General features: G+C 43.4%; 2 protein-coding genes across 11 annotated transcripts in view; one reads left to right on the top strand and one right to left on the bottom strand.

The window, feature by feature from the left end:
* Nucleotides 1-2,602, top strand: part of CDC42BPA (CDC42 binding protein kinase alpha) — a 239,612-nt gene extending 237,010 nt beyond the window's left edge. For all 8 annotated transcript variants that reach the window (XM_056568475.1, XM_056568481.1, XM_056568476.1 and 5 more), the window contains one exon: nucleotides 1,174-2,602. In XM_056568475.1, coding sequence (XP_056424450.1) covers nucleotides 1,174-1,305 — 132 coding nt within the window. In that variant the 3' untranslated portion in view covers nucleotides 1,306-2,602. The remainder of the gene's footprint in view (nucleotides 1-1,173) is intronic.
* Nucleotides 2,603-13,235: 10,633 nt separating this feature from the next.
* The window catches only part of COQ8A (coenzyme Q8A), an 85,292-nt gene continuing 71,909 nt past the window's right edge, over nucleotides 13,236-26,618 (bottom strand). For all 3 annotated transcript variants that reach the window (XM_056568487.1, XM_056568486.1, XM_056568485.1), the window contains exons 8-15: nucleotides 25,392-25,532; nucleotides 25,050-25,131; nucleotides 24,667-24,760; nucleotides 23,552-23,693; nucleotides 18,365-18,472; nucleotides 17,633-17,698; nucleotides 17,465-17,551; nucleotides 13,236-14,563 (exon numbers count right to left, since the gene is read on the bottom strand). In XM_056568487.1, the coding sequence (XP_056424462.1) occupies nucleotides 14,273-14,563; nucleotides 17,465-17,551; nucleotides 17,633-17,698; nucleotides 18,365-18,472; nucleotides 23,552-23,693; nucleotides 24,667-24,760; nucleotides 25,050-25,131; nucleotides 25,392-25,532 (1,011 nt within the window). In that variant the 3' untranslated portion in view covers nucleotides 13,236-14,272. The remainder of the gene's footprint in view (nucleotides 14,564-17,464; nucleotides 17,552-17,632; nucleotides 17,699-18,364; nucleotides 18,473-23,551; nucleotides 23,694-24,666; nucleotides 24,761-25,049; nucleotides 25,132-25,391; nucleotides 25,533-26,618) is intronic.

Below are 26,618 nucleotides of genomic sequence, written 5' to 3' on the forward strand. Positions count from 1 at the left end.
CTATCTTATATGAAGGATAGTCTTATACCTATCCCTATCTTATATGAAGGATAGCCTTATACCTATCCCTATCTTATATGAAGGATAGCCTTATGCCTATCTCTATCTTATATGAAGGATAGCCTTATACCTATCCCTATCTTATATGAAGGATAGTCTTATACCTATCCCTATCTTATATGAAGGCTAGCCTTATACCTATCCCTATCTTATATGAAGGATAGCCTTATGCTTATCCCTATCTTATATGAAGGATAGCCTTATGCTTATCCCTATCTTATATGAAGGATAGTCTTATGCCTATCCCTATCTTATATGAAGGATAGCCTTATACCTATCTCTATCTTATATGAAGGATAGCCTTATGCTTATCCCTATCTTATATGAAGGATAGTCTTATGCCTATCCCTATCTTATATGAAGGGTAGCCTTATACCTATCTCTATCTTATATGAAGGAGTATTATACCTATCTCTATCTTATATGAAGGATAGCCTTATACCTATCCCTATCTTATATGAAGGATAGCCTTATACCTATCCCTATCTTATATGAAGGATAGCCTTATGCCTATCTCTATCTTATATGAAGGATAGCCTTATACCTATCCCTATCTTATATGAAGGATAGTCTTATACCTATCCCTATCTTATATGAAGGCTAGCCTTATACCTATCCCTATCTTATATGAAGGATAGCCTTATGCTTATCCCTATCTTATATGAAGGATAGCCTTATGCTTATCCCTATCTTATATGAAGGATAGTCTTATGCCTATCCCTATCTTATATGAAGGATAGCCTTATACCTATCTCTATCTTATATGAAGGATAGCCTTATGCTTATCCCTATCTTATATGAAGGATAGTCTTATGCCTATCCCTATCTTATATGAAGGGTAGCCTTATACCTATCTCTATCTTATATGAAGGAGTATTATACCTATCTCTATCTTATATGAAGGATAGCCTTATACCTATCCCTATCTTATATGAAGGATAGCCTTATACCTATGCTCCTTATGTTGAGAACAGGAGAAAGAAGCATTTTGTGTAAATAATATACGTTACAAAATTTCATATATTGATCTCTGCAAATTTGGTTCAGATGAGCGCCGCGGTTACTTAACCTTTCCTGTTATTTATTTACATTGTTTTTGTTTTTCATCCTCAGGATTCAGATTCGCCAAGACATTCAACAGCCTCAAATAGCTCCAACCTAAGCAGCCCCCCGAGCCCGGTGTCGCCCCACAAGACCAAGAGCAGTTCCTTAGAGAGCTCGGACCACGTCAGCTGGGACGCATGAACGTTCTCGCCCCATCCCGCTGCTCCCCTCCCCCCCCCACCACCAACAACAACACCCACCTGTCCCTGGCGTATACCCAGCCGGGGGTCAGAAAGGGCCGACAGGATACTCTAAATCCACCATCACAGCACCGCCTCCACGGACGGACACGCTACGTCATAGGATGGGTCGCTTTCCGCTTACGCTGGGAAACCCATAGCCGCGAATGGCGGCAGACGAGACGAAAGCGATGGACGCAGGATGGAACCATTGTTTCGGCAAGAGGGGGGGGAGGAGGTAAAGTCTGTGTGTGTGTCGCCACCACACCCCCCCCCCTTGCCGCGGGAGGACACGTCGGCTGCGCGATCACACATGGAATGTCCGCTCGCGACCCTGGCGCCACCAATAACGTATTTTACTACAGAGCAGAGTTTAATCTAATAGTACAATTACGTATGTATATAGGACGGCGTACTCCACCGAGAATAGAGGCTTATTTAAAGAGAGAGATTCTGTCATTTTAATGATCCGTTTTTGTTTTGCGTTCATAATATTGGGATAAACCAGCTTTGGCGGGACGGACTACACGTACCGCGCAATCACGTAATCTTCACGTTTTTTTTTTTTCGCTTCACACGGTCGATCACGTTTCCAGGTTATTCATTTTCTCCACCGTTTAATTTTTTATTATTATTATTTTTTCAATTGTTTTTTTTTTTTTTTTTTGCGACCGCCGTCGCATCGAAGGCTTCACGTGTCGCTGATCTTCACCATTCCGCACCATTATTTAATTTCTCAGGAAATTACGTTGTTCGCCAACCCTCCTGCCCTTTCCAGAATTTTAATACTTTACCCCCCCCCCCCCTTTCCTCCCCGATATTTTCCTAGAATTTAATGATTGTTTACAAGTTCTTTAAACGTGAACTTCAAATCGGAATGTTAATGGCTGCAATACTGCCGTTTGGCCAGCAGATGCCACTGTTGCATTGTATTTTGTTATGTATAGGGGAAACAGTGACACCTGCAGGCCGTTAGGTGGAATTGTTGATAAACTTTTATCAGATTGTTTTAGTTCAGCGTTTCGCAACCTGTGGCTTGTCCGGCTGTTGCGAAACTACAACTCCCATCATGCCCTGACAGCCGAAGGCTGTCAGGGCATGATGGGAGTTGTAGTTTCGCAACAGCCGGACAGCCACAGGTTGCAGAACACTTTTAGCTGCATAACAAATTAGACTTTATTAAGTCATTTTAAAGGGGTACTCCGGTGAAAAACTATTTTTTTTAAATCATCTGGTGCCAGAAAGTTAAACAGATTTGTAAATTACTTCTATTAAAAAATCTTAATCCTTCCAGTACTTATTAGCTGCTGAATACTACAGTGGAAATTATTTTCTTTTTGGAATACAGAGCTCTCTGCTGACATCACGAGCACAGTGCTCTCTGCTGACATCTCTGTCCATTTTAGCATAGCAAACATATGCTGTTCTGGACAGTTCCTAAAATGGACAGAGATGTCAGCAGAGAGCACTGTGGTCATGATGTCAGCAGAGAGCACTGTGTTCCAAAAAGAAAAGAATTTCCTCTGTAGTATTCAGCAGCTAATAAGTACTGGAAGGATTAAGATTTTTTTAATAGAAGTAATTTACAAATCTGTTTAACTTTCTGGCACCAGTTGATTTAAAAAAAAAAAAAAAAAAAAAGTTTTTCACCGGAGTACCCCTTTAAGGTCTAAACTACAAGGTGGTTGCGGTATCATGTAGCAAAAATGTCATTAAAGGGGAGAGGGGGTCGGCTTAGGCGGAGTTTAAAGCAGAAAGGAGACTGAGCACACTAAAAACGTGAAGAATTGGATCCATAATGTAGATCCGGCGGCCATCTTGGCAGTTTCGGTAGCCCATCTGCAATACTGACTATTGACCACTAACAACTTTCCCGTGCCTACACTATACCAAAGGGGCAATGTAAAGGTCTCCTCAGCGCAGGCCAGCCCAGTAATATCTTTTATTATCTGTCCGCAAAAAAAAAAAAAAAAAAAAAATTCGGATGTATCCAAAACGCCTCTCCAAAACATAAAAGAAACCCGACCTTTCACCTTAGGAAGAAGGTTCAGGTTCCCGCTCCTCACCCATTTGCATGTAGGTCATTTTGTATTTTACATCCGCTTTGTTTGTATTTATTTATTTATTCTTTTTTTTTTTATTATTATAATTTTTTTTATTGTCACCGTCCCACCTCCCCACCAAAGTATTCTGGCGCCCCCTCCCTCCTCCCCCCGCGTTGTATAAATCCACGTATTGTGCTTTGCGCAGTCTCTGCAAAATAATTTTTTTTTTCCTCCTCCCCTTTTTGTGTTTGTTACAATCGAGATGTCATTTTATCTGTTAATATAATATTTATAATCACGATGCTGGTATTTTTTGTTTTTACAATTAATGCTATACAAAAAAAAAGGTTGAAAAATTAAAAAAAAAAAAATTAAAAAAAAATTGGACACTGTGTGTTTTTATGCTCTGGATAGAATTTTGTGTTGTGTGAAAATATATATATATATATCTATATCTCTCTCTATATATATATATATATACACAGTAAAGTGTGTGTGTGTGTGTGTGTGTGTATATATATATATATATATATATATATATATATATATATATATATATATATATATATATAGATATATATAATACATACATACATGTACAGTCATGGCCGTAAATGTTGGCATCCCTGAAGTATTTCAAGAAAATGAAGTATTTCTCACAGGAATGGATTGCAGTAATACACGTTTTGCTATACACATGTTTATTCCCTTTGTGTGTATTGGAACTAAACCAAAAAAGGAGGAAAAAAAGCAAATTGGTCATAATGTCACCAAACTCCAAAAATGGACTGGACAAAATTGGCACCCTTTCAAAATTGTGGAAAAATAAGATTGCTTCAAGTATGTGATGCTCCTTTAAACTCACCTGGGGCAAGTAACAGGTGTGGGCAATATAAAAATCACACCTGAAAGCAGATAAAAAGGAGAGAAGTTCACTTAGTCTTTGCATTGTGTGTCTGTGTGTGCCACACTAAGCATGGACAACAGAAAGAGAAGAAGAGAACTGTCTGAGGACTTGAGAACCAAAATTGTGGAAAAATATCAACAATCTCAAGGTGACAAGTCCATCTCCAGAGATCTAGATTTGTCTTTGTCCACAGTGCACAACATTATCAAGAAGTTTGCAACCCATGGCACTGTAGCTAATCTCCCTGGGTGTGGACGGAAGAGAAAAATTTATGAAAGATGTCAACGCAGGATAGTCAATATGGTGGATAAGCAGCCCCAAACAAGTTCCAAAGATATTCAAGCTGTCCTGCAGGCTCAGGGAGCATCAGTGTCAGTGCAAACTATCCGTAGAAATTTAAAAGAAATTAAATGCCATGGCAGGAGACCCAGGAGGACCCCACTATGGAGGAGACCCAGGAGGACCCCACTATGGAGGAGACCCAGGAGGACCCCACTATGGAGGAGACCCAGGAGGACCCCACTATGGAGGAGACCCAGGAGGACCCCACTGCTGACACAGAGGCATAAAAAAGCAAGACTACATTTTGCTAAAATGAACTTGAGTAACCAAAATCCTTCTGGGAAAATGTTTTGTGGACAGATGAGACCAAGATTGAGCTTTTTGGTAAAGCCCATCATTCTACTGTTTACCAAAAACGGAATGAGGCCTACAAAAGAACACAGGACCTACAGTGACATATGGTGGAGGTCAGTGATGTTTTGGGTTGTTTTGCTGCCTCTGGCACTGGGGGCCTTGAATGTGTACAAGATCATGAAATCTGAGGATTACCAATGGATTTTGGGTCGCACTGTACAGCCCAGTGTCAGAAAGCTGGGTTTGCGTCCGAGATCTTGGGTCTTCCAGCAGGACAATGACCCCAAACATACATCAAAAAGCCCCAGAAATGGATGACAACAAAGTGCTGGAGAGTTCTGAAGTGTCAGCAATGAGTCCAGATCTAAATCCCATTGATCACCTGTGGAGAGATCTTAAAGGGGTTCTCCCTTGTTTATCCTGTTTTTTGTTATTATGTTTGTGTGTTATGTGTGTATAAGTATGTGTTTTTTATGTGTGTTGTGATTATGTATATAAGTATTTTCTTACCTTTTGTGAAGATCCAGAAGCTGGCCCCTTTTTCTTCCAGCGGCTTGCTGTGCACCTCGGCCTCCGCCATGTTGTGTTCGGTAAGTGGGATGTCGGGGGGTGTGTTCTTGCTTCTGTCCTTCCTATCTTCTGACATCCGAGGCAAATCTTTTCTTCCTGTTTCTTCCGTGGCTCAGCGACGAATCTGCGGCCTCTTCCGGCGCATGCGCAGGTAGTTTTTTTTTTTGTATAGAATAAAGTTTTTTTGGGGTCTAATTGACAAACTGTCTGTGCTTGCGCAAAGCTACGCTATTAGTGTAGACCTAACGTACGCTGTTAGCGTAGCACTTGCGTACTTGCGCATGCGCAGACAGTTTACCAATAAAGTTTTTTTGTCTAATTGACAAACAAAACAAACAAACTACTGCGCATGTGCCGGAAGAGGCTGCAGATTCGTCGCTGAGCCACGGAAGAAACAGGAGGAAAAGATTTGCCTCGGACGTCAGAAGATAGGAAGCACAGAAGCAAGAACACCCCCCCCCCCCCCCGACATCCCACTTACCGAACACAACATGGCGGAGGCCGAGGTGCACTGCAAGCCACTGGAAGAAAAAGGGGCCAGCTTCCGGATCTTCACAAAAGGTAAGAAAATACATATATACATAATCACAACACACATAAAAAAAAACATACTTATACACACATAACACACAAACATAATAACAAAAAACAGGATAAACAAGGGAGAACCCCTTTAAAATTGCTGTTGGGAAAAGGCGCCTTCCAATAAGGGAGACCTGGAGCAGTTTGTAAAGGAAGAGTGGTCCAACATTCCGGCTGAGAGGTGTAAGAAGCTTATTGATGGTTATAGGAAGCCACTGATTTCACTTATTTTTTCCAAAGGGTGTGCTACCAAATTATTACATTAAGGGTGCAATTAGCTTTTTTCCTCCCTTTTTTTTTTAGGTTCCAATACACACAAAGGGAGTAAACGTGTGTAGAAAAACAGCACATCCCTTTACCTTTATATAGGTGTAGTTGGTGCACGAAGGTTCTGGAGCCTGGGTTAGGGCCCTCCAATTCTGACAGCAAAAAGAATCTTCCCAGAGCACACAATAAAGTGTTTATTCCACAGTTTTTTAGCCAATAAATTATATATACAGATAGATATGATAATTTATGGATTATAAAAATGATTTATATATATACCGTATTTATCGGCGTATAATACGCACTTTTTAGGCTAAAATTTTTAGCCTAAAGTCTATGTGCGTGTTATACCCCGATACACCCCCAGGAAAGGCAGGGGGAGAGAGGCCATCGCTGCCCGCTTCTCTCCCCCTGCCTGCCCTGGGGTCTAGAGCCCTGCTGCCGGCCCTTCTCTCCCCCTGGCTATCAGCGCAGCTGCCCGTTCTGTCCCACTGACTATTGGTGCCGGCGCCCCATTGCCGGCGCTGATAGCCAGGGGGAGAGAAGCGGCGCCGACAGCCAGGGGGTGAGAAGGGGCAGCGTCAGTGCGCCGCGCCATGCATAGCAACGACGAAGGGGACGCACGCCGGAGGCCTGCAGCAGCGCGGACCTGACCCAGGTAATTATGCCACCGGGGATGGGGGGAGGCAACGGGGCAGCAGCGCCGCCGGCAATGGGTGTTGCTGCCCCTTCTCTCCCCCTGGCTATCGGCGCCGGCAATGGGGCGCCGGCACCGATAGCCAGGGGGACAGAAGGGCCGGCAGCAGGGCTCTAGACCCCAGGAAAGGTAGGGGGAGAGAAGCGGGCAGCGACGGCCTCTCTCCCCCTGCCTTTCCTGGGGGGTGTATCTGGGTATACACGCGCACATTTTACCATGGATATTTGGGTAAAAAAACTTTTTTTCCCCAAATATCCTTGGTAAAATGAGGGTGCATGGTATACCCAGATAAATACGGTATATTTCATCTATATAAATGTATGTATAATTTATTTATTTATGGATGTCACATCCAGAGCTGCATACAGAATTTCTAAACAGTGGTTAAAGTGTTGCTAAAGACTGCGACCTGAATTTCTGCCGGAGCTCTGGATGAGACTGGAGTATAAAAACAAGATACAGAAATGAACACATACAGAGGGGCAAAAAAGTATTTAGTCAGCACCAATTGTACAAGTTCTCCCCCTTATAAAGATGAGAGGCTGTAATTGTCATCATAGGTTATAACCTCAACTATGAGAGACAGAATGAGAAAAAAATATCTATAAATTCACATTGTCTGATTTTTAAAGAATTTATTTGCGAATGATGGTGGAAAATAAGTATTTGGTCAATTACAAAAGTTCCTTTCAATACTTTGTTATATCCCCTTTGTTGGCAATGACAGAGGTCAAACGTTTTCTGTCTTCACAAGGTTTTCACACACTGTTGTTGGTATTTTGGCCCATTCCTCCATGCAGATCTCCTCTAGAGCAGTGATGTTTTGGGGCTGTCACTGGGCAACACGGACTTTCAACTCCCTCCAAAGGTTTTCTATCGGGGTTGAGATCTGGAGACTGGCTAGGCCACTAAAGGACCTTGAAATGCTTCTTACGAAGCCACACCTTTGTTGCCCGGGCAGTGTGTTTGGGATCATTGTCATGCTGAAAGACCCAGCCACGTTTCATCTTCAGTGCCCTTGCTGATGGAAGGAGGTTTTTACTCAAAATCCTACGATACATGGTCCCATTCATTCTTTCCTTTACACGGATCAGTCGTCCTGGTCCCTTAGCAGAAAAACAGCCCCAAAGAATGATGCTTCCACCCCCCATGCTTCACAGTAGGTATGGTGTTTTGGATGCTACTTTCTTTCTCCTCCAAACACGACGAGTTGAGTTTTTACCAAAAAGTTCTACTTTGGATTCATCCGACCATAGGACATTCTCTTGTGGGAGAACTTGCACAATTGGTGGATGACTAAATACTTTTCTGTCCCATTGTACATAGCTAGTCCTGCTCTCAGCTGAGAAGGGATACAATTGTATCCAGTCTAGACAATGCTCTGTGAGCTTAGCAACCTGCACTCCAGACTAATACATTTTACCTGCACCAATACATTGTAACATATATAACAGGAGATAGATTGTTGCTGTTGTGTTTTCATCTATTTGAAATATTAAAGGGTACCTCTCATCAAATAAACTTTTGATATATTTTAGATGAATGAATGTTGAATAACTTTCCAATAGCATGTTAATGAAAAATATGCTTCTTTCTATTGTATTTTTCCCCATCAGTCCTGTCAGCAAGCATTTCTGACTCATGCTGGAGTCCTAAACACTCAGAGCTGCCAGCCTGCTTTGTTCACAGCCAAACAGGCTGTGAACAAAGCAGGCTGGCAGCTCTGAGTGTTCTCCTTTGTGAAACAAAGCAGACTGGCAGCTCGTAGTGTTTAGGACTCCAGCATGAGTCTGAAATGCTTGCTGCCAGGACTGGTAGGGAGACCCCTAGTGGTCATTTCTTCAAAGTGGAAAATTAAATAGAAAGAAGCAGATTTTTTAATAACATGCAATTGTAAAGTTATTCTGCATACATTAATCTATAATATATCAAAAGTTTTTTTGATGAGAGGTACCCTTTAAGACATAGAAAATAGCTGTAGATTAGGTGTAACTGAGTTGCCTGTAGGTGGCAGTATTATAACAGTGAGTCCTGGTGACTGTGTACAGCACAGTTCCTGAATAGAGAAGTGACAACCATTATCATGCTGCAAAGGTCATCCTTAACCCCCATCACCCATGGGTGACACGAACCCATCTCGGATTCCTAGGACAGTTGACGATTAACCTATCTTCTATGTCAGTGTTTCTCAGCCAGGGTGCCTCCAGCTGTTGCTAAACTACAATTCCCAGCATGCCCGAACAGCCGAAGGCTGTTCGGGCATGCTGGGAGTTGTAGTTTTGCAAGAGCTGGAGGCACCCTGGCTGAGAAACACTGCTCTAAGTAGGTGTGTATGGGTCTCAGTATGTGCATTATGAGAGTTACATGTCAAAAATTTAGATCAGTCAGGGTCTCAGTGCGCCGCGCCGCGCCCGCGCCCCCCCCCCCCCCCCCCCCGATCTCCAGATTCTGCATGATCCTCTCAGAACAGCTATAGATGACATCTGTGGCAATATACAAAACAAGACAGTGTCCTGAATACATTCAGTGGTCACAAAAGGAAGAGTGGCGGTGGCAGCCATGGACTAGACGTTCGGCCATTGACACGGCACAAGATCTTACTTCAGCCTGAGAACTTGTGTGTGGAAATATTGATGTGCGACCCTAAACATCAAAGCTGCAGGGCTGTGAGGTTTAACATAGGAAAGGTTCAATATTGTGTTAGTCATTATAGGGTTACTTCTCTCCAGTCTGACCACAGTGCTCTCTGCTGCCACCTCTGTCCATGTCAGGAACTGTCCAGAGTAGGAGCCAATCTCCATAGCAAATCTCTCCTGCTCTGGACAGTTCCTGACCGACAGAGGTGGCAGCAGAGAGCACTGTGTTCATACTGGACAGAACTACACAACTTCCTGTGGAGAATACAGCAGCTGATAAGTACTGGAAGGATTAAGATTTTTATATAGAAGTAATTTACAAATCTATAACTTTGTTGATTTGAAAGTGCTCCCCCCCCCCCTCCCCCCGTAGTACCCCTTTATATGGCACATGTAACCATCCAAACATTATTTAGAAGAAATGATGGAAGTTATCATGGGGTTAACTGTGCAAAACAAAAAACACCCTCCCTACCTCTCCTGTATATCACCAGTAAGAAGGATCAGTAAACTGTGTTCATGAACTAGAATGGAAAACAGGAATCATGGACAAGTAACAATATACGATGCAGGCGAGCTGGGTGGATGCCAGTCCGTGTGCTTATTTAAATGGCGGACGTGTTATCCATTTTTACCAGGATAAGGAGGGTTTTTTTTGTGTGTTTTTATCTTTCTGGTCAACCCCATTTGTGTAATACAATAACTCAATATAGTGTTATCAAAAGAGCACAAATCTCTTTCAGCTGTACTCTCCCTTTCTCAGAAATTCAAGACCTACCTGTAAGCCATGACGTTTCGTCACAGTATCAGACAGCAGTGACCTCTGTTGCGGAGTAACAGCACAGATGTGAAGGAAGGGGCTGGTTGTACGGTTACTAGATCTTATTCACAGCAGTCTCCGTCTATAGCTGCCATCAGGAGAGGTATGAATGGAGGAGCACAAGCATGATGACCCTATAGCTGGATTCTGCTGTGACTAAGACCGGAGCGCTCTGCTCCTTAGCTAATGAGCCGTACAACTAGCCCACTCCTTATCACGATACTCTGCGACAGAGGTCACTGCTGTCTAATACCGTGACTAGAGATGAGCAAAGTTACAGTGATTCGATTTGTCACGAACTTCTCGGCTCGGCAGTTGCTGACTTTAGCCAGCACAAATGAGTTCAGCTTTCAGGTGCTCCGGTGGGCTGGAAAAGCTGAATACAGTCCTAGAAGAGTTTCCTAGGACTATATTTACCATTTCCAGCCTACTGGAGAAGCTGAAAGCTGAACTAATTTATGCCGGCTAAAGTCAGCAACTGTCAAGCCGAGAAGTTCGTGACGAATCGAATCACTGTAACTTCGCTCATCTCTAACTGTGACGAAACGTCATGGCTTACAGGTAGGTCTTGAATGTCTGGGAAAGGGAGAGTACACTTTTGAGGACACTAAACACAAGTTTTTTCTGTTGCTGGAAAACCCCTTTAATTGTTATTAATGTAGAATACAATGCCGATTCTTCCTATACAGCGGCTCTGGGAGATATTTTGGACTTCCACTTGTTTTTCAGCTCACAACTCCCTTCGGTCATATACTTGACTACCGTAACCTTTTTGGTAAATAAGAACGGTTCCATTCAAAAACAGCAGATGGCGCTCTTGACAATTGTGAGATACAAACTCAGTAGCAGAAGTATAATCATTATACAATAATAAAGCTTTATTGACATACAATCCTTTAAAAGGAGTACTCCGGCTCTGAGTGTTCTCTGAACAAAACCAGAGGCCGTGATTCCTGCGGCAGTAATCATGATGTCACTGCCACGCCCCCTCCATTCATGTCTATGGGAGGGAGCGTGTCAGCAGACACGCCCCCTCCCATAGACATAAATGGAGGGGGTGTGGTCATGACTACACAACCACTGCCACAGGAACCCGGCGTTTGTTTAGAATGCCAGGAGCTGCGGCAGATCACAGATTACATCTGTGCACAGACTGTAAGCCATGTTTAAAGGAGTACTCCCACCCTAGACATCTTATCCCCCAGCTCCGCCCCCGTGACGGCAGTCACGCGCCCTCCCATAGACTTTCATTGAGGGGACGGGCACTGTCATTAGGAAAAACTTTTGGCATGTCCTAGCAACATGTCAGAAGTTTTAAATCGGCAGGGGTCTCGGTTTTCAGACCCCCACCGATCAGGACAATGAGCCGGGAGAAGACCATACTCTTGCTATGTAGAGGGCCTCGATCACATGACACAGGCAGGGAGAGGAGCGTGTGGCAGCGCAGTCTTTTCCTGATTGGCGGAGGTCTGAACACCCCCCCCAAAGATCAAAACTTTTGACATGTTGCTAGGACAAGTCAAGTTTATCCGTAAGACAAAATACATCTTCCATATGAGAATACACTACTTATCCTGCACTAATCCAGAGTTAACTCATCTATTTGACTCCACCAGCAGAATTGTGAGTGCAGCTCTGGTGTCACTGTTTACATACATTACATTACTTATCCTGTACTGATCCTGAGTTATATCCTGTATTATACTCCAGAGCTGTACTCACTATTCTGCTGGTGAGATCACTGTGTACATACATTACATTACTTATCCTGTACTGATCCTGAGTTATATCCTGTATTATACTCCAGAGCTGTACTCACTATTCTGCTGGTGAGATCACTGTGTACATACATTACTTATCCTGTACTGATCCTGAGTTATATCCTGTATTATACTGCAGAGCTGTACTCACTATTCTGCTGGTGAGGTCACTGTGTACATACATTACATTACTTATCCTGTACTGATCCTGAGATATATCCTGTATTATACTCCAGAGCTGTACTCACTATTCTGCTGCTGAGATCACTGTGTACATACATTACATTACTTATCCTGTACTGATCCTGAGTTATATCCTGTATTATACTCCAGAGCTGTACTCACTATTCTGCTGGTGAGGTCACTGTGTACATACATTACATTACTTATCCTGTACTGATCCTGAGTTATATCTTGTATTATACTCCAGAGCTGTACTCACTATTCTGCTGGTGAGGTCACTGTGTACATACATTACATTACTTATCCTGTACTGATCCTGAGTTATATCCTGTATTATACTCCAGAGCTGTACTCACTATTCTGCTGGTGAGGTCACTGTGTACATACATTACATTACTTATCCTGTACTGATCCTGAGTTATATCCTGTATTATACTCCAGAGATTTATCAAAACCAGTGAAGAGGAACGTTGCTGCGTTGCCCATAGCAACCAATCAGATTGCTGCTTTCATTTTGCAGAGGCCTTGTTAAAAATGAAAGCAGCGATCTGATTGGTTGCTATGGGCAACTGGACAACTTTTCCTCTGCACATGTTTCGATAAATCTCCCCCTATGTCCTACAGAACATTACAACACATCCCAGTATTCAGCCAAGGAACTAGACCAGTGGTTTGCAAACTGTGGCCCTCCAGATGTTGCAAAACTACAACTCCCAGCATGCCCGGACAGCCAACGGCTGTCCGGGCATGCTGGGAGTTGTAGTTTTGTAACATCTGGAGGGCCACAGTTTGGAGACCACCAAGCTAGACCAATGATGAAGGCTCGGCCCGCATCCTCTTTGGAGGCCAAAATTGGTTGTTTTTGTTTACACCCTGCACACAGTAAAAATCATCAGTTTTTATTGTGTGTGAATGCGGCCTTAATGTAAATTCTGCATCACCACACGCCACCTATTTGGAAATTTTTGGAACAACAGATTTCTCTTTAAATGGAGGTTCCCGAGCCCCTATTACAGATCGTGGAGGGAGTAGAGGGGTCACGAAACACACCCCTTATTGAGCCCCATAGATATATAAATGCGTATAAATGGCGTCTGCTGGTATGACGTGTGGGCAGTAAAAAAACACTTACTCCTTTAGGGTACATTCCCACACGGCGTATTTGTTGCTGCGTATTTTATTTTCTCTGTTGAAGTCAATGGGTAGGAAAATACGCAGCACCAAATACGCAGCAAAATACGCCGTGTGGGAACGTACCCCAAGTCACACATGAAAGGTGTCTTGTATCCAGACACTTTACACAAAATACAAGTAAATTAAGGGTTAAATCCCGTCACCACTCCGAATCCCCCCCCCTCCCCCATCGGACTCCTCATTCGTTCCTTACAGTACAAAAAGCGTTTAATTCCACTTAATTGCAAGAGAAACATCAAAAATCAGAAACCAACAAAAAGAAATAACGATAAAGCGAGATAACAGATCCTTCTAGCTTACATAAAAAGCCGAGATACAAAAAATCCCGAGGCCCCGCCCCCTTTTTCGTCGTGGTCAGAGAGGGGGAGACCGCGGCCGCTTTTCAGTCATTCTAAACCGCAGATCCTCATGAGATACAAATCTCCAAGAACTTCCTCAGCTCCCGGATATCCAGTCTATTTCCTATTCAAGGCCCATAAGGAGCCGGTGATCAAAGACAATCTTTGGGTGGATCATGGCGGCTGTGACTCCGCCCCCCTCACCTGTCGCGCTCTTATAGGAATCGAGACGAAGCTGTGCGGTGATTAGAGCACGACCGTGAGGAAATATGATAAAAACAGTGTCTGGGCCCTTTAAGGCTTCTTATGCTCCTTCCCCTTCCAGTAATTGTTATAGGCCTCCTCAAACATATTCTTGCAGGGGATGGCGGCCTTCAGCTTGGAGCATATGAGGAAGGATCCCCCCATCTTGCGGTGTAGGGAGTAGGTCTCCTCCGGAGGGGGAATGAGCCGATGCTTCAACATGATGGGGATCAAGCGATGGATCCTCTCCGTGGTGCTCTGGGAGCCGAAGTCGAACGGCGTGTCCGATTCAAAGGCCTCACCGAGGATTAGGACGGCCTCAAGGTGAGCCTCCTCCATGGCCTGAGAAGGAAGAGGTGAGACAACATGGTGAGCAAAGGAAGCAACTCCGCAAATAGTCTATAGCTGCTATGATGACCTGTGTGTCTCCATGGTTACAGACTACAAAAAACCCTCTGTAGTCAGATCCTGCAATCATGTGTTTCTTTACTCCTGGTACCCTTATATACAAGGATATAACTACTATAATACTGCCTCCTATATACAAGAATATAACTACTATAATACTGCTCCTATATACAAGAATATAACTACTATAATACTGCCTCCTATATACAAGAATATAACTACTATAATACTGTAATACTGCTCCTATATACAAGAATATAACTACTATAATACTGCCTCCTATATACAAGAATATAACTATTATAATACTGCCTCCTCTATACAAGAATATAACTACTATAATACTGTCTCCTATATACAAGAATATAACTACTATAATACTGCTCCTATATACAAGAATATAACTACTATAATACTGCTCCTATATACAAGAATATAACTACTATAATACTGCCTCTATATACAAGAATATAACTACTATAATACTGCTCCTATATACAAGAATACAACTACTATAATACTGCCTCCTATATACAAGAATATAACTACTATAATACTGCTCCTATATACAAGAATACAACTACTATAATACTGCCTCCTATATACAAGAATATAACTACTATAATACTGCTCCTATATACAAGAATACAACTACTATAATACTGCCTCCTATATACAAGAATATAACTACTATAATACTGCTCCTATATACAAGAATACAACTACTATAATACTGCCTCCTATATACAAGAATATAACTACTATAATACTGCTCCTATATACAAGAATATAACTACTATAATACTGCTCCTATATACAAGAATATAACTACTATAATACTGCTCCTATATACAAGAATATAACTACTATAATACTGCTCCTATATACAAGACTATAACTACTATAATACTGCTCCTATATACAAGACTATAACTACTATAATACTGCTCCTATATACAAGACTATAACTACTACAATACTGCTCCTATATACAAGACTATAACTACTACAATACTGCTCCTATATACAAGACTATAACACTGCCTCCTATATACAAGACTATAACTACTATAATACTGCTCCTATATACAAGACTATAACCACTATAATACTGCTCCTATATACAAGAATATAACTACTATAATACTGCTCCTATATACAAGACTATAACTACTATAATACTGCTCCTATATACAAGACTATAACTACTATAATACTGCCTTCTATATACAAGACTATAACTACTATAATACTGCTCCTATATACAAGAATATAACTACTATAATACTGCTCCTATATACAAGACTATAACTACTATAATACTGCTCCTATATACAAGAATATAACTACTATAATATTGCCTCCTATATACAAGAATATAACTACTATAATGCTGCTCCTATATACAAGAATATAACACTGACCCAATATACAAGAATATAACTACTATAATACTGCTCCTATATACAAGAATATAACTACTATTATACTGCCCCTATATACAAGACTATAACTACTATAATACTACCTCCTATATACAAAACTATAACTACTATAATACTACCTTCTATATACAAGAATTTAACTGCTATAATACTGCCCCTATATACAAGAACATTACTATAATACTGCTCCTATATACAAGAATATAACTACTACTATAATACTGCTCCTATATACAAGAACATAACTACTATAATACTGCTCCTATATACAAGAATATAACTACTATTATACTGCCCCTATATACAAGACTATAACTACTATAATACTGCCTCCTATATACAAGAATATAACTACTATACTACTGCCTTCTATATACAAGAATATAACTACTATAATACTGCTCCTATATACAGGAATATAACTACTATAATATTGTTCCTATATACAGGAATATAACTACTATAATACTGCTCCTATGTACAAGAATATAACTACTATAATACTGCTCCTATATACAAGAATATAACTACTATAATACTGCTCCTATATACAAGAATATAACTACTATAATACTGCTCCTATATACAAGAATATAACTGCTATAATACTGCTCCTATATACAAGAATATAACTACTATAATACTGCTCCTATATACAAGAATATAACTGCTATAATACTGCTCCTATATACAAGAATATAACTACTATAATACTGCTCCTATATACAAGAATATAACTACTATAATACTGCTCCTATATACAAGAATATAACTACTATAATACTGCTCCTATATACAATAATATAACTACTATAATACTGCTCCTATATACAAGAATGTAACTACTATAATACTGCTCCTATATACAAGAATATAACTACTATAATACTGTCTCCTATATACAAGAATATAACCACTATAATACTGCTCCTATATACAAGAATATAACTACTATAATACTGCTCCTATATACAATAATATAACTACTATAATACTGCTCCTATATACAAGAATGTAACTACTATAATACTGTCTCCTATATACAAGAATATAACTACTATAATACTGTCTCCTATATACAAGAATATAACTACTATAATACTGTCTCCTATATACAAGAATATAACCACTATAATACTGCTCCTATATACAAGAATATAACCACTATAATACTGCTCCTATATACAAGAATATAACTACTATAATACTGCTCCTATATACAAGAATATAACTACTATAATACTGTCTCCTATATACAAGACTATAACTACTATAATACTGCCTCCTATATACAAGAATATAATTACAATAATACGGTCCATATGAACAAGTAGAAAAGCTACAATATGATTGGCTGTTAACAAGCACTAGAGGCCGTCCTACAGTTTACCTTTGTCTCGTAGCCAGAGAGGAATTTCATCTCTATGGACTTCTTCATGAGCTTCTCTCGATCCTTGTCGGCCGCTGCTCGAATAATCTAGAAAGAAAACCCAAAAAATTTTAAGTCACAAGAGGACGGCCCTCGGCCATTATGAGATTATATGTCGTAACATCTCACCTCTATATACTGGTCAGTAAACTCCTCGTCAAAGCCACGGGTTGCTCCGAAGTCCAGCAGGGCGACCTACGGTATATACAGAGGGTCATGGGTGGGTTCCTGTTACCTCACTACTGGTCAGTGTCTCCCAACCAGGGTGCCTCCAGCTGTTGCAAAACTACAACTCCCAGCATGCTAAGCAGAAAGCATCATGGTCTGGGCAGTGGATGGGAGACCAATGAAAAAGTAGTGTTTCCCAACCAGTGTGCTTCCAGCTGTTGCAAAACTACAACTCCCAGCATGCTAAGCAGAAAGCATCATGGTCTGGGCAGTGGATGGGAGACCAATGAAAAAGAAGTGTTTCCCAACCAGTGTGCTTCCAGCTGTTGCAAAACTACAACTCCCAGCATGCTAAGCAGAAAGCATCATGGTCTGGGCAGTGGATGGGAGACCAATGAAAAAGAAGTGTTTCCCAACCAGTGTGCTTCCAGCTGTTGCAAAACTACAACTCCCAGCATGCTAAGCAGAAAGCATCATGGTCTGGGCAGTGGATGGGAGACCAAGGAAAAAGAGAATTGTTTCCCAACCAGTGTGCTTCCACCTGTTGCAAAACTACAACTCCCAGCATGCCCGGACAGCCTTTGGCTGTCCGGGCATGCTGGGAGTTGTAGTTTTGCAACAGCTGGAGGCACTATCTTATCAGAATGCCGTGCTGATGATGGGTGCAGCGCCCCTTTAAGGGCATTATTTCACCTTTTTCAGTTCGGGGTCGTAGAAGAAGTTGGACCAGTTGGGGTCGGTCTGCATGAAGCGGAACTCGAACAGCTCCCTCAGGCACAGGTTCAAGATGTTCTCACAGATCTGAAAAGAGAAGCGGCGGGGGAGGGGGTTATGTGACGGGATCCATTATAGCCGCACAATGGTCCTGATTACTGTGGTTTGTTACATAAGAATAAGGACGGATAGTTCCCTCAGTGAGAGTAGAATCCCTAAAAATGAGCAGCTTATAATCGTACAGGAGCATCATAAGTTAAGCAGCTGATATAAACTCCAGAGACATTACATCATCTAAGAGGAGCGGCAGATATTCACATATAATGTAATGTCTGGAGGTCATGTGGTGTCCCGGTACAGGACCTTGTCCTGTCCCTGTCTTAAGTCCCCTCAGTTAGAGTCCCTCCATTCCACAGGGCTCTCCTGCAGGGCTTGCCCCTTGTTCGCCTCGTAAAAATGTGTTCCTGTATATTGTACAATACGTATATATAGAGGTAATACAAATGTATAGGACCTTCCTAGGTCATGTGATATACTATAATGGTTGTACAAATGTTTAGGACCTTCCTGGGTCATGTGATGTACCACTAGGCCAAAGCCTAAAGAACCAGCAGCCACTAAAACCGTGAGTTATAAAGCTCAAACCTACAAATCCTGTGTGACTACTATTCCAAATCTCAAGACTATTAGTCCCAGCAAAGCCTGTGAGGAACCTGCATCCCGGTTACCTCAAGAGAAACTGTTTAATTGTAAAGACTATTGGCATAAGAAGTTCAGTAAAAGTTCCAGTTATCTCATAAATCCTGCTGTGGACATTCCGTTTATTATCCTGACGTTTTTGGGCCAGTTGTTGGCAGGGCCTTCTATACAGAACAACCTCACCCTGGCGTCACGACAAACCAAGGGTTAATACCACCAGACCCTGTAACATCATTGCAACACCCTTACACCACAGTTATATCAGTACTGGAGCGTTATAAGAAGATGATATCATCACATATGATGTAATATAACGCTCCAGTACTGATATAACCTCTATATATTACATCACATGTGACTGATATCATCCTCTTATATCAGTACAACTCCGCAACTTTTCCTCTGGACAAGTTTCGATAAATCTCCCCCAATGACCCTACAGATCCCCCAGTGTAATATAAGACGACGACATTCTGAAGAGAAGGAGATAAGCGGCATTAGAGAGATTACTTCCTCCATAGATTATTATTACAGGAAGGGCCTTCTCCTGTGCTAAACACTGACAACAGTCCCCACTATAGATATCGAGCAGCTGTAGTGTGTATGATCCAGACTCCCAACCACCACCCACCCGAGCCCCCCCCAGACCACCACCCACCCGAGACCCCCAGACCTCCAGACCACCACCCACCCGACCCCCCCCAGACCTCCAGACCACCACCCACCCGAGCCGCTCCAGACCCCCAGACCACCACCCACCCGAGCCCCTCCAGACCTCCAGACCACCACCCACCCGAGCCCCTCCAAACCACCCACCCGAGCCCCCACAGACCACCACCCACCCGAGCCCCTCCAGACCTCCAGACCACCACCCACCCGAGCCCCTCCAGACCACCACCCACCCGAGCCGCCTCAGACCACCACCCACCCGAGCCGCCTCAGACCACCACCCACCCGAGCCGCCTCAGACCACCACCCACCCGAGCCGCCTCAGACCCCCAGACCACCACCCACCCGAGCCGCCTCAGACCCCCAGACCACCACCCACCCGAGCCGCTCCAGACCCCCAGACCACCACCCACCCGAGCCGCTCCAGACCCCCAGACCACCACCCACCCGAGCCGCTCCAGACCCCCAGACCACCACCCACCCGAGCCGCTCCAGACCCCCAGACCACCACCCACCCGAGCCGCTCCAGACCCCCAGACCACCACCCACCCGAGCCGCTCCAGACCCCCAGACCACCACCCACCCGAGCCGCTCCAGACCCTCAGACCACCACCCACCCGAGCCGCTCCAGACCCCCAGACCACCACCCACCCGAGCCCCTCCAGACCCCCAGACCACCACCCACCCGAGCCCCTCCAGACCCCCACCCACCCGAGCCCCTGCGCCCTGATCTGTAGTTTTAAACAGTATCGTTTTGATTTTGTTTTTACTAACTACAACTCCCAGCATGCTCTGATACAGCCTGTGGCTCGGCAGCAGCTCCAAACGAAAACTACAACTCCCAGCATGTTGGACTATATAGTATAGGTCAGTGTATCCCAACCAGGGGTGCCTCCAGCTGTTGCAAAACTACAACTCCCAGCATGCTGGAAGTTGTAGTTTTGCAACAGCTGTTGGTGTTCTTGTTGGGAGGGAGGGTGGCCAAAATGCCGTAAAATACTGGCCAGGTGGCAACCCTACTCAGCCCCCCCTCCACCCCCCCCAAAGCTACACTCCGGGGCACATGAGCTGCTGCAGAACCTGAGGATACACACCAGTCACTTCAGAGTCCTGTTCTGCCCCCCTCCGTCTGCCCTGGCATCTGCTAATATTCTTATATATAATCCCCTTTTCCCCCATAGTCCTGCTACTTTTCAATGGGTTCTAGAACTTTCTGGACACCCCGGTTGTTTACACAGACGCTTTTTCATCATGTGAACCAAACACTGACTCAGCGCCGCTACGTTCCCCGCGCAGGTGCTGCCTTTAAAGCAACATCACTCTGTTTACCGGCAGTAACTTTCCAGGACCCTTGTGCGGGGATAGGAGAGGGCAAGGAAGTTATTTTGGGGAGGTGATGCCAAGCGGGGGTGGGACGTGGCAGAGCTCCAGGGCAGCAGCTGTAGAGCAGGATCTGTCACCCGATGGACACGTTCCCGGCACGCAACCAGCGGACGCTCCTGAAGGTCAGTGAAGGTGACTGAGCTGTGTGCACTGTCAACACCGAGCCGGGACGGGAACGTGCAATGCCGAATTCCTAACATTGGTGGTTTGTGAAAACATTAGGGGGGGGGGGGGGGGTCATCTATTGGTTTGATAGTTCATCTTAGAACAGTGTTTTCCTATCTGTAGACCTCCAGCTGTTGCAAAGCATGATAGGAGTTGTAGTTTTGCAATGGTTGGAGAGCCGCAGGTTGGGGAAACACTCTCTTAGATAAAGCACAGGTTGTTTTAAACACAGTATTTCCCAACCAGGGTGCCTCCAGCTGTTGCAAAACTACAACTTCTAGCATGCTAAGCAACAGGTATCATGGTCTGGGCAGTGGATGGGAGACCAACAATGCTCAGAGCAGTGTTTCCAGCTGTTGCAAAACTACAACTCCCAGCATGCCCAGACAGCCAAAGGCTGTCTGGGCATGCTGGGAGTTGTAGTTTTGCAACAGCTGGAGACATACTTGCTTAGAAGCTCTGTCGTCCATAACTTCGCCATGTGGGGTTGTGAGGCCTAGAGTAAATTGTAGACATTCTGCGGCAGAGCTATAGGAACTTCAGCGCCCCCTAGAACCCGATGCAAAAACATGTCAAAACACCCCAAAATCTATAGGTGAATGTACCCCTAATATTAAAAATGTGCGATAAAGATTCTCTTTACTGATAACATCCTGTATATAGAGACTCAGGCACTGGAGCTGCGGACTCTGGTTTGGACCTGTACTTCCTTTATGTAAACAGGAGAAGGACACACAGACCGGAGATTATTTAAGGAGAAACTTGCCTTTAATTTATTTTTGTTTTTTTTTAAGACAAAAAAAATTAAAAATAAAACAGAACAGAAATAAACTCACCGCTGCCTGTACAGAATAGACAACAAGGAGCAAAACAATTCTACAGGCCGTGGGTTATTGCAGCATTTATATGTTTATTTTCCCCAGTTACAATATAACCGTAGGGTCACTTTTTTAAACTAGATCTGCATGTTGCTCCTACTGACCTAAATTACAGATATCTAGGTAGAAGCCCCCCAGTAGGTAAGTAATCCCCCCTATTAGGGGGGATTCTCTACCTATTGGAGGCTTCTACCTAATTGGGGGGGGGGGGGATTACTTACCTACTGGGGGCTTCTACCTAATTGGGGGGGGGGGGTCCTACATACTGGGGCTTCTACCAAATTGTAGGGATTCGCTACCTATTGGGGGCTTCTACCAAATAGGGGGATTCTCTACCTATTGGAGGCTTCTACCTATTTGGTAGAGAATCCCCCTATTTGGTAGAAGCCCCCAATAGGTAGCGAATCCCTGCAATTTGGTAAAAGCCCCCAATAGGTAGAGAATCCCGCCTATTTGTTCGAACCCCCCAATAGGTAGAGAATCCCTACTATTTGGTAGAAGCCCCCAATAGGTAGAGAATCCCTACTATTTGGTAGAAGCCCCCAGTAGGTAAGGAATCCCCCTAATTATATACAAGCTCCCAGAAGGTAAGGAATCTCCCTTATTAGGTACAAGCCCCCAGTAGTTAGGTAGGGAATACACCCTATTAGGTAGAAGCCCCAAGTGGGTAGGTAGTCAGAAGGTATGAGTTCTCTTATTAGGTAGATGCCCCATTAGTTTCCTCCAAAAGAAAAAAAAAATCCCTTTCACCTTCCCTCTGCTCCCTTTTCTCTGTTAAAAGGTGCAGGACCTTCTCCTTCATTCAGCATGGTGCAGGACCTGTCACGCGATGAAATGACATCAGCATGCATGGCAGGTCCTGCACCGTTCCGGATAACAGAGCAAACAATGAAGATCGGATAAGTGAGAGGGATTTTTACGGTGTGGGGGCATCGGGATAGGTATCTGGGGAAAACTGCAAGTACTAGTGCAAATGTCAGGACATCCCTACATACAGCTATTATTGGGCACGCTGTATTCCATATATCTACCATATGGAGGTTTTCACTAGAGATGAGCGAACTTACAGTAAATTCGATTCGTCACGAACTTCTCGGCTCGGCGGTTGATGACTTATCCTGCATAAATTAGTTCAGCCTTCAGGTGCTCCGGTGGGCTGGAAAAGGTGGATACATTCCTAGGAAAGAGTCTCCTGGGACTGTATCCACCTTTTCCAGCCCACCGGAGCACCTGAAAGCTGAACTAATTTATGCAGGATAAGTCATCCACTGCCGAGCCGAGAAGTTCGCGACGAATCGAATTTACTGTAAGTTCGCTCATCTCTAGTTTTCACCAATTCCAAAAATCCTGCCCCAGATTTCTGTCGTCTCACCTCATTGCGGATCTCCTGGCTGAGATGCTCGGCCTGGTCGAGTGGGAAACCGGATACCAGCTCTGTGGTCAGGACGTGATCGCTACACAGCTCGTCCACCACTCTGGGCACATAGAAAAAGGGGTGATCCTTCAGCAGCTCCCTGAATTACAAAAGAAGAGTCAGAACACATTGAGTCAGTGAAATCCACTACATTTTCTGTGGAAACCTTAGTAAATATGTTGGGTTTTTGTGAAAATGTCGGGAACACAACACTTTTCTGAGACCACACCCCCTTTTCCCGGCGGCCATGCCCCTTTTTCGGGTTTTCTTAGCAAAATGGAGAGTTAGTCTGGTTTTTTTTTTAAATTCTGGCACAAAATCTGGCGCAGACAGAATTTCAGACGCAATGCGACAGAATCTGGCGCACAACCCGACAAAACACGTCGGGTTTGCAATAGTAAATGAGGGCCAATGTGTATAACTTGCTATAATAGGACATATTGGTCATGTCAAGCTTTTAATGGGTATTACATACAGTAATGGTTAAAATTATGCACTCACTTGGCGGGGTCCCTTTCATTTTAAGTGTCTGGGACCTCCACCAAGTGAGTACATAGCCTTAAGCCTAGTGTTTCTTAATCTATGTGCCTCCAGCTGTTGCACAACTACAATTCCCAGCATGCCCGGACAGCCAAAGGCTGTCCGGGCATGCTGGGAATTGTAGTTGTGCAACAGCTGGAGGCACATAGGTTGGGAAACACTGGGCTAGGTTTTTTTGTTTTGTTTTTTTTTTTTTTGGTCACCACCATTGGACCTCATAGTTTACAGTAAAAAGGGTTTCTCCACTTTTGTCACTCTCTTCTAATGAAAAAAATTGCCGGGACTCCAAATCGATCAGCAAAAATCAGTAGAAGAACCAGTACAGCAAGTGCTCTCTTATCCTGCAGCACCCCCACAGGGGAAATAAAGTATTACATGGCCTGTGTGGAATACAAGGATGTGCCACATCCGATGTGTCCTGGATAAAACCTAGTAGTATATATTGTTTTTTTTTTTTGTTGTTTTAAAAAAAATAAACAAACACAAGGGACACTTCTCGCCATGAAAGGCGAGGACGCACACAGATGACATACTTAAATTTCTTTGCGCACGCGGCCTCTCTCTTGTAGTCGCATTCCAGGGCCAGTTCTCGACTCAAGACTTCGATGAGATGCTCAGGGAACAAACCTGTATGGAGAAGAAACAAAAATCCCGTAATTCAGTCTGTGTCTATGACGTACCCGGTCACGGGGCGATGGCTGAATAGGATCATTGTATGCGTCACGGAACAGCGGGCACGGAGGTATCATTAGCACGACGCATAAAAGGACAAGAAAGCTTCAATGGCGTGGTCTGATTAGTCCTAAGAGACCGCAGGAATGAAAGGACGTGGGGGAGAGAGACCATTATAAGAAAGAGGACATCATTATCCAGTACGCGGCGACTAGGAAGACAAGTTTTTGTTTTTCTGTTTTACCTTCGGGTAGAGCGTTGCTCATGTTGAGGACGGTCATGAGATTAGTCACATCGCTGTTAATACTCTGAGCCACTCCGGGATACTGGAGAAAAAGAAATAAATGTCAATTTAAATAAATAAATATAATATCATAAAATTAAATTAAATAAATTAAATAAAAAAATGATATATATTAAAAAAAAACAAATAATTAATAAATCATATAAAATATATTTTATTTATTAATAATTTTTTTTTTATTATCACTTATTTATTTTAATTTTTTTTATCCATTTATTTATTTTACAGGAGATGGCTGACTAGCAGCTAAGAGCGTATTAATTCGGTATAAAAAAAACTCACCTGGATTTTCATGGCAACTTCCCTCCCGTCCTTAAGACGAGCCAGGTGAACCTGTCCGATGGAGGCCGCAGCAAATGGCCGTTCTTCAAAGAACTCCAGCTTGTCCCGCCAGTTGGGCCCCAGGTCTGCGTTCAATGTTTTCTGTTAATCAGGTCACAAAATCCATATATTATCCAATAGTGATGCAGCAGAGTTTGTCAGGGATTTTACAATTGCTTGCAGTGGCCACTACAGGGGAAACATGGGTATTTCATGCAGCCATAATAAAATGGCCAACATATATGGATAGCTTAAAGGGGTTCTCCGCTAAAAAAAAAAAATCTTATCCCCCCTATAAGATGAGATGTCTGATCTCCGGGCCGGCTGCGTCCGGAACACGGAAGCTTGAAGCTACCGCGTGACATCACGCCACAGCCCGTCCATTCATGTCTATGAGAGGGGGCGTGACTGCTAGTACGTGGCAGTCACGTCTCCTACCATAGACATGAATGGAGGGGGTGGGGTGGCTGTAGTCGCCAGTCATCCAGCACGGAGAGGATGACTGGGGTGCCGCTGCGGAGATCGTGGGAGTCCCCAGCAATTAGACATCTTATCTCCTATCCTTTGGATAGGGGAGAAGATTTTTTTCCAGTGGAGTACCCCTTTAAGTCTGTCAAAGCATGATCAGCTCTTGCCATATTGGTTCACCACTCCAATACAAAGAGACAACCTATACCCAGATAGGACAACCTATACCCAGATAGGACAACCTATACCCAGATAGGACAACCTATACCCAGATAGGACAACCTATACCCAGATAGGACAACCTATACCCAGATAGGACAACCTATACCCAGATAGGACAACCTATACCCAGATAGGACAACCTATACCCAGATAGGACAACCTATACCCAGATAGGACAACCTATACCCAGATAGGACAACCTATACCCAGATAGGACAACCTATACCCAGATAGGACAACCTATACCCAGATAGGACAACCTATACCCAGATAGGACAACCTATACCCAGATAGGACAACCTATACCCAGATAGGACAACCTATACCCAGATAGGACAACCTATACCCAGATAGGACAACCTATACCCAGATAGGACAACCTATACCCAGATAGGACAACCTATACCCAGATAGGACAACCTATACCCAGATAGGACAACCTATACCCAGATAGGACAACCTATACCCAGATAGGACAACCTATACCCAGATAGGACA

Source organism: Hyla sarda, chromosome 3 (genome assembly GCF_029499605.1).
Source record: "Hyla sarda isolate aHylSar1 chromosome 3, aHylSar1.hap1, whole genome shotgun sequence".
NCBI lineage: Eukaryota > Metazoa > Chordata > Amphibia > Anura > Hylidae > Hyla > Hyla sarda.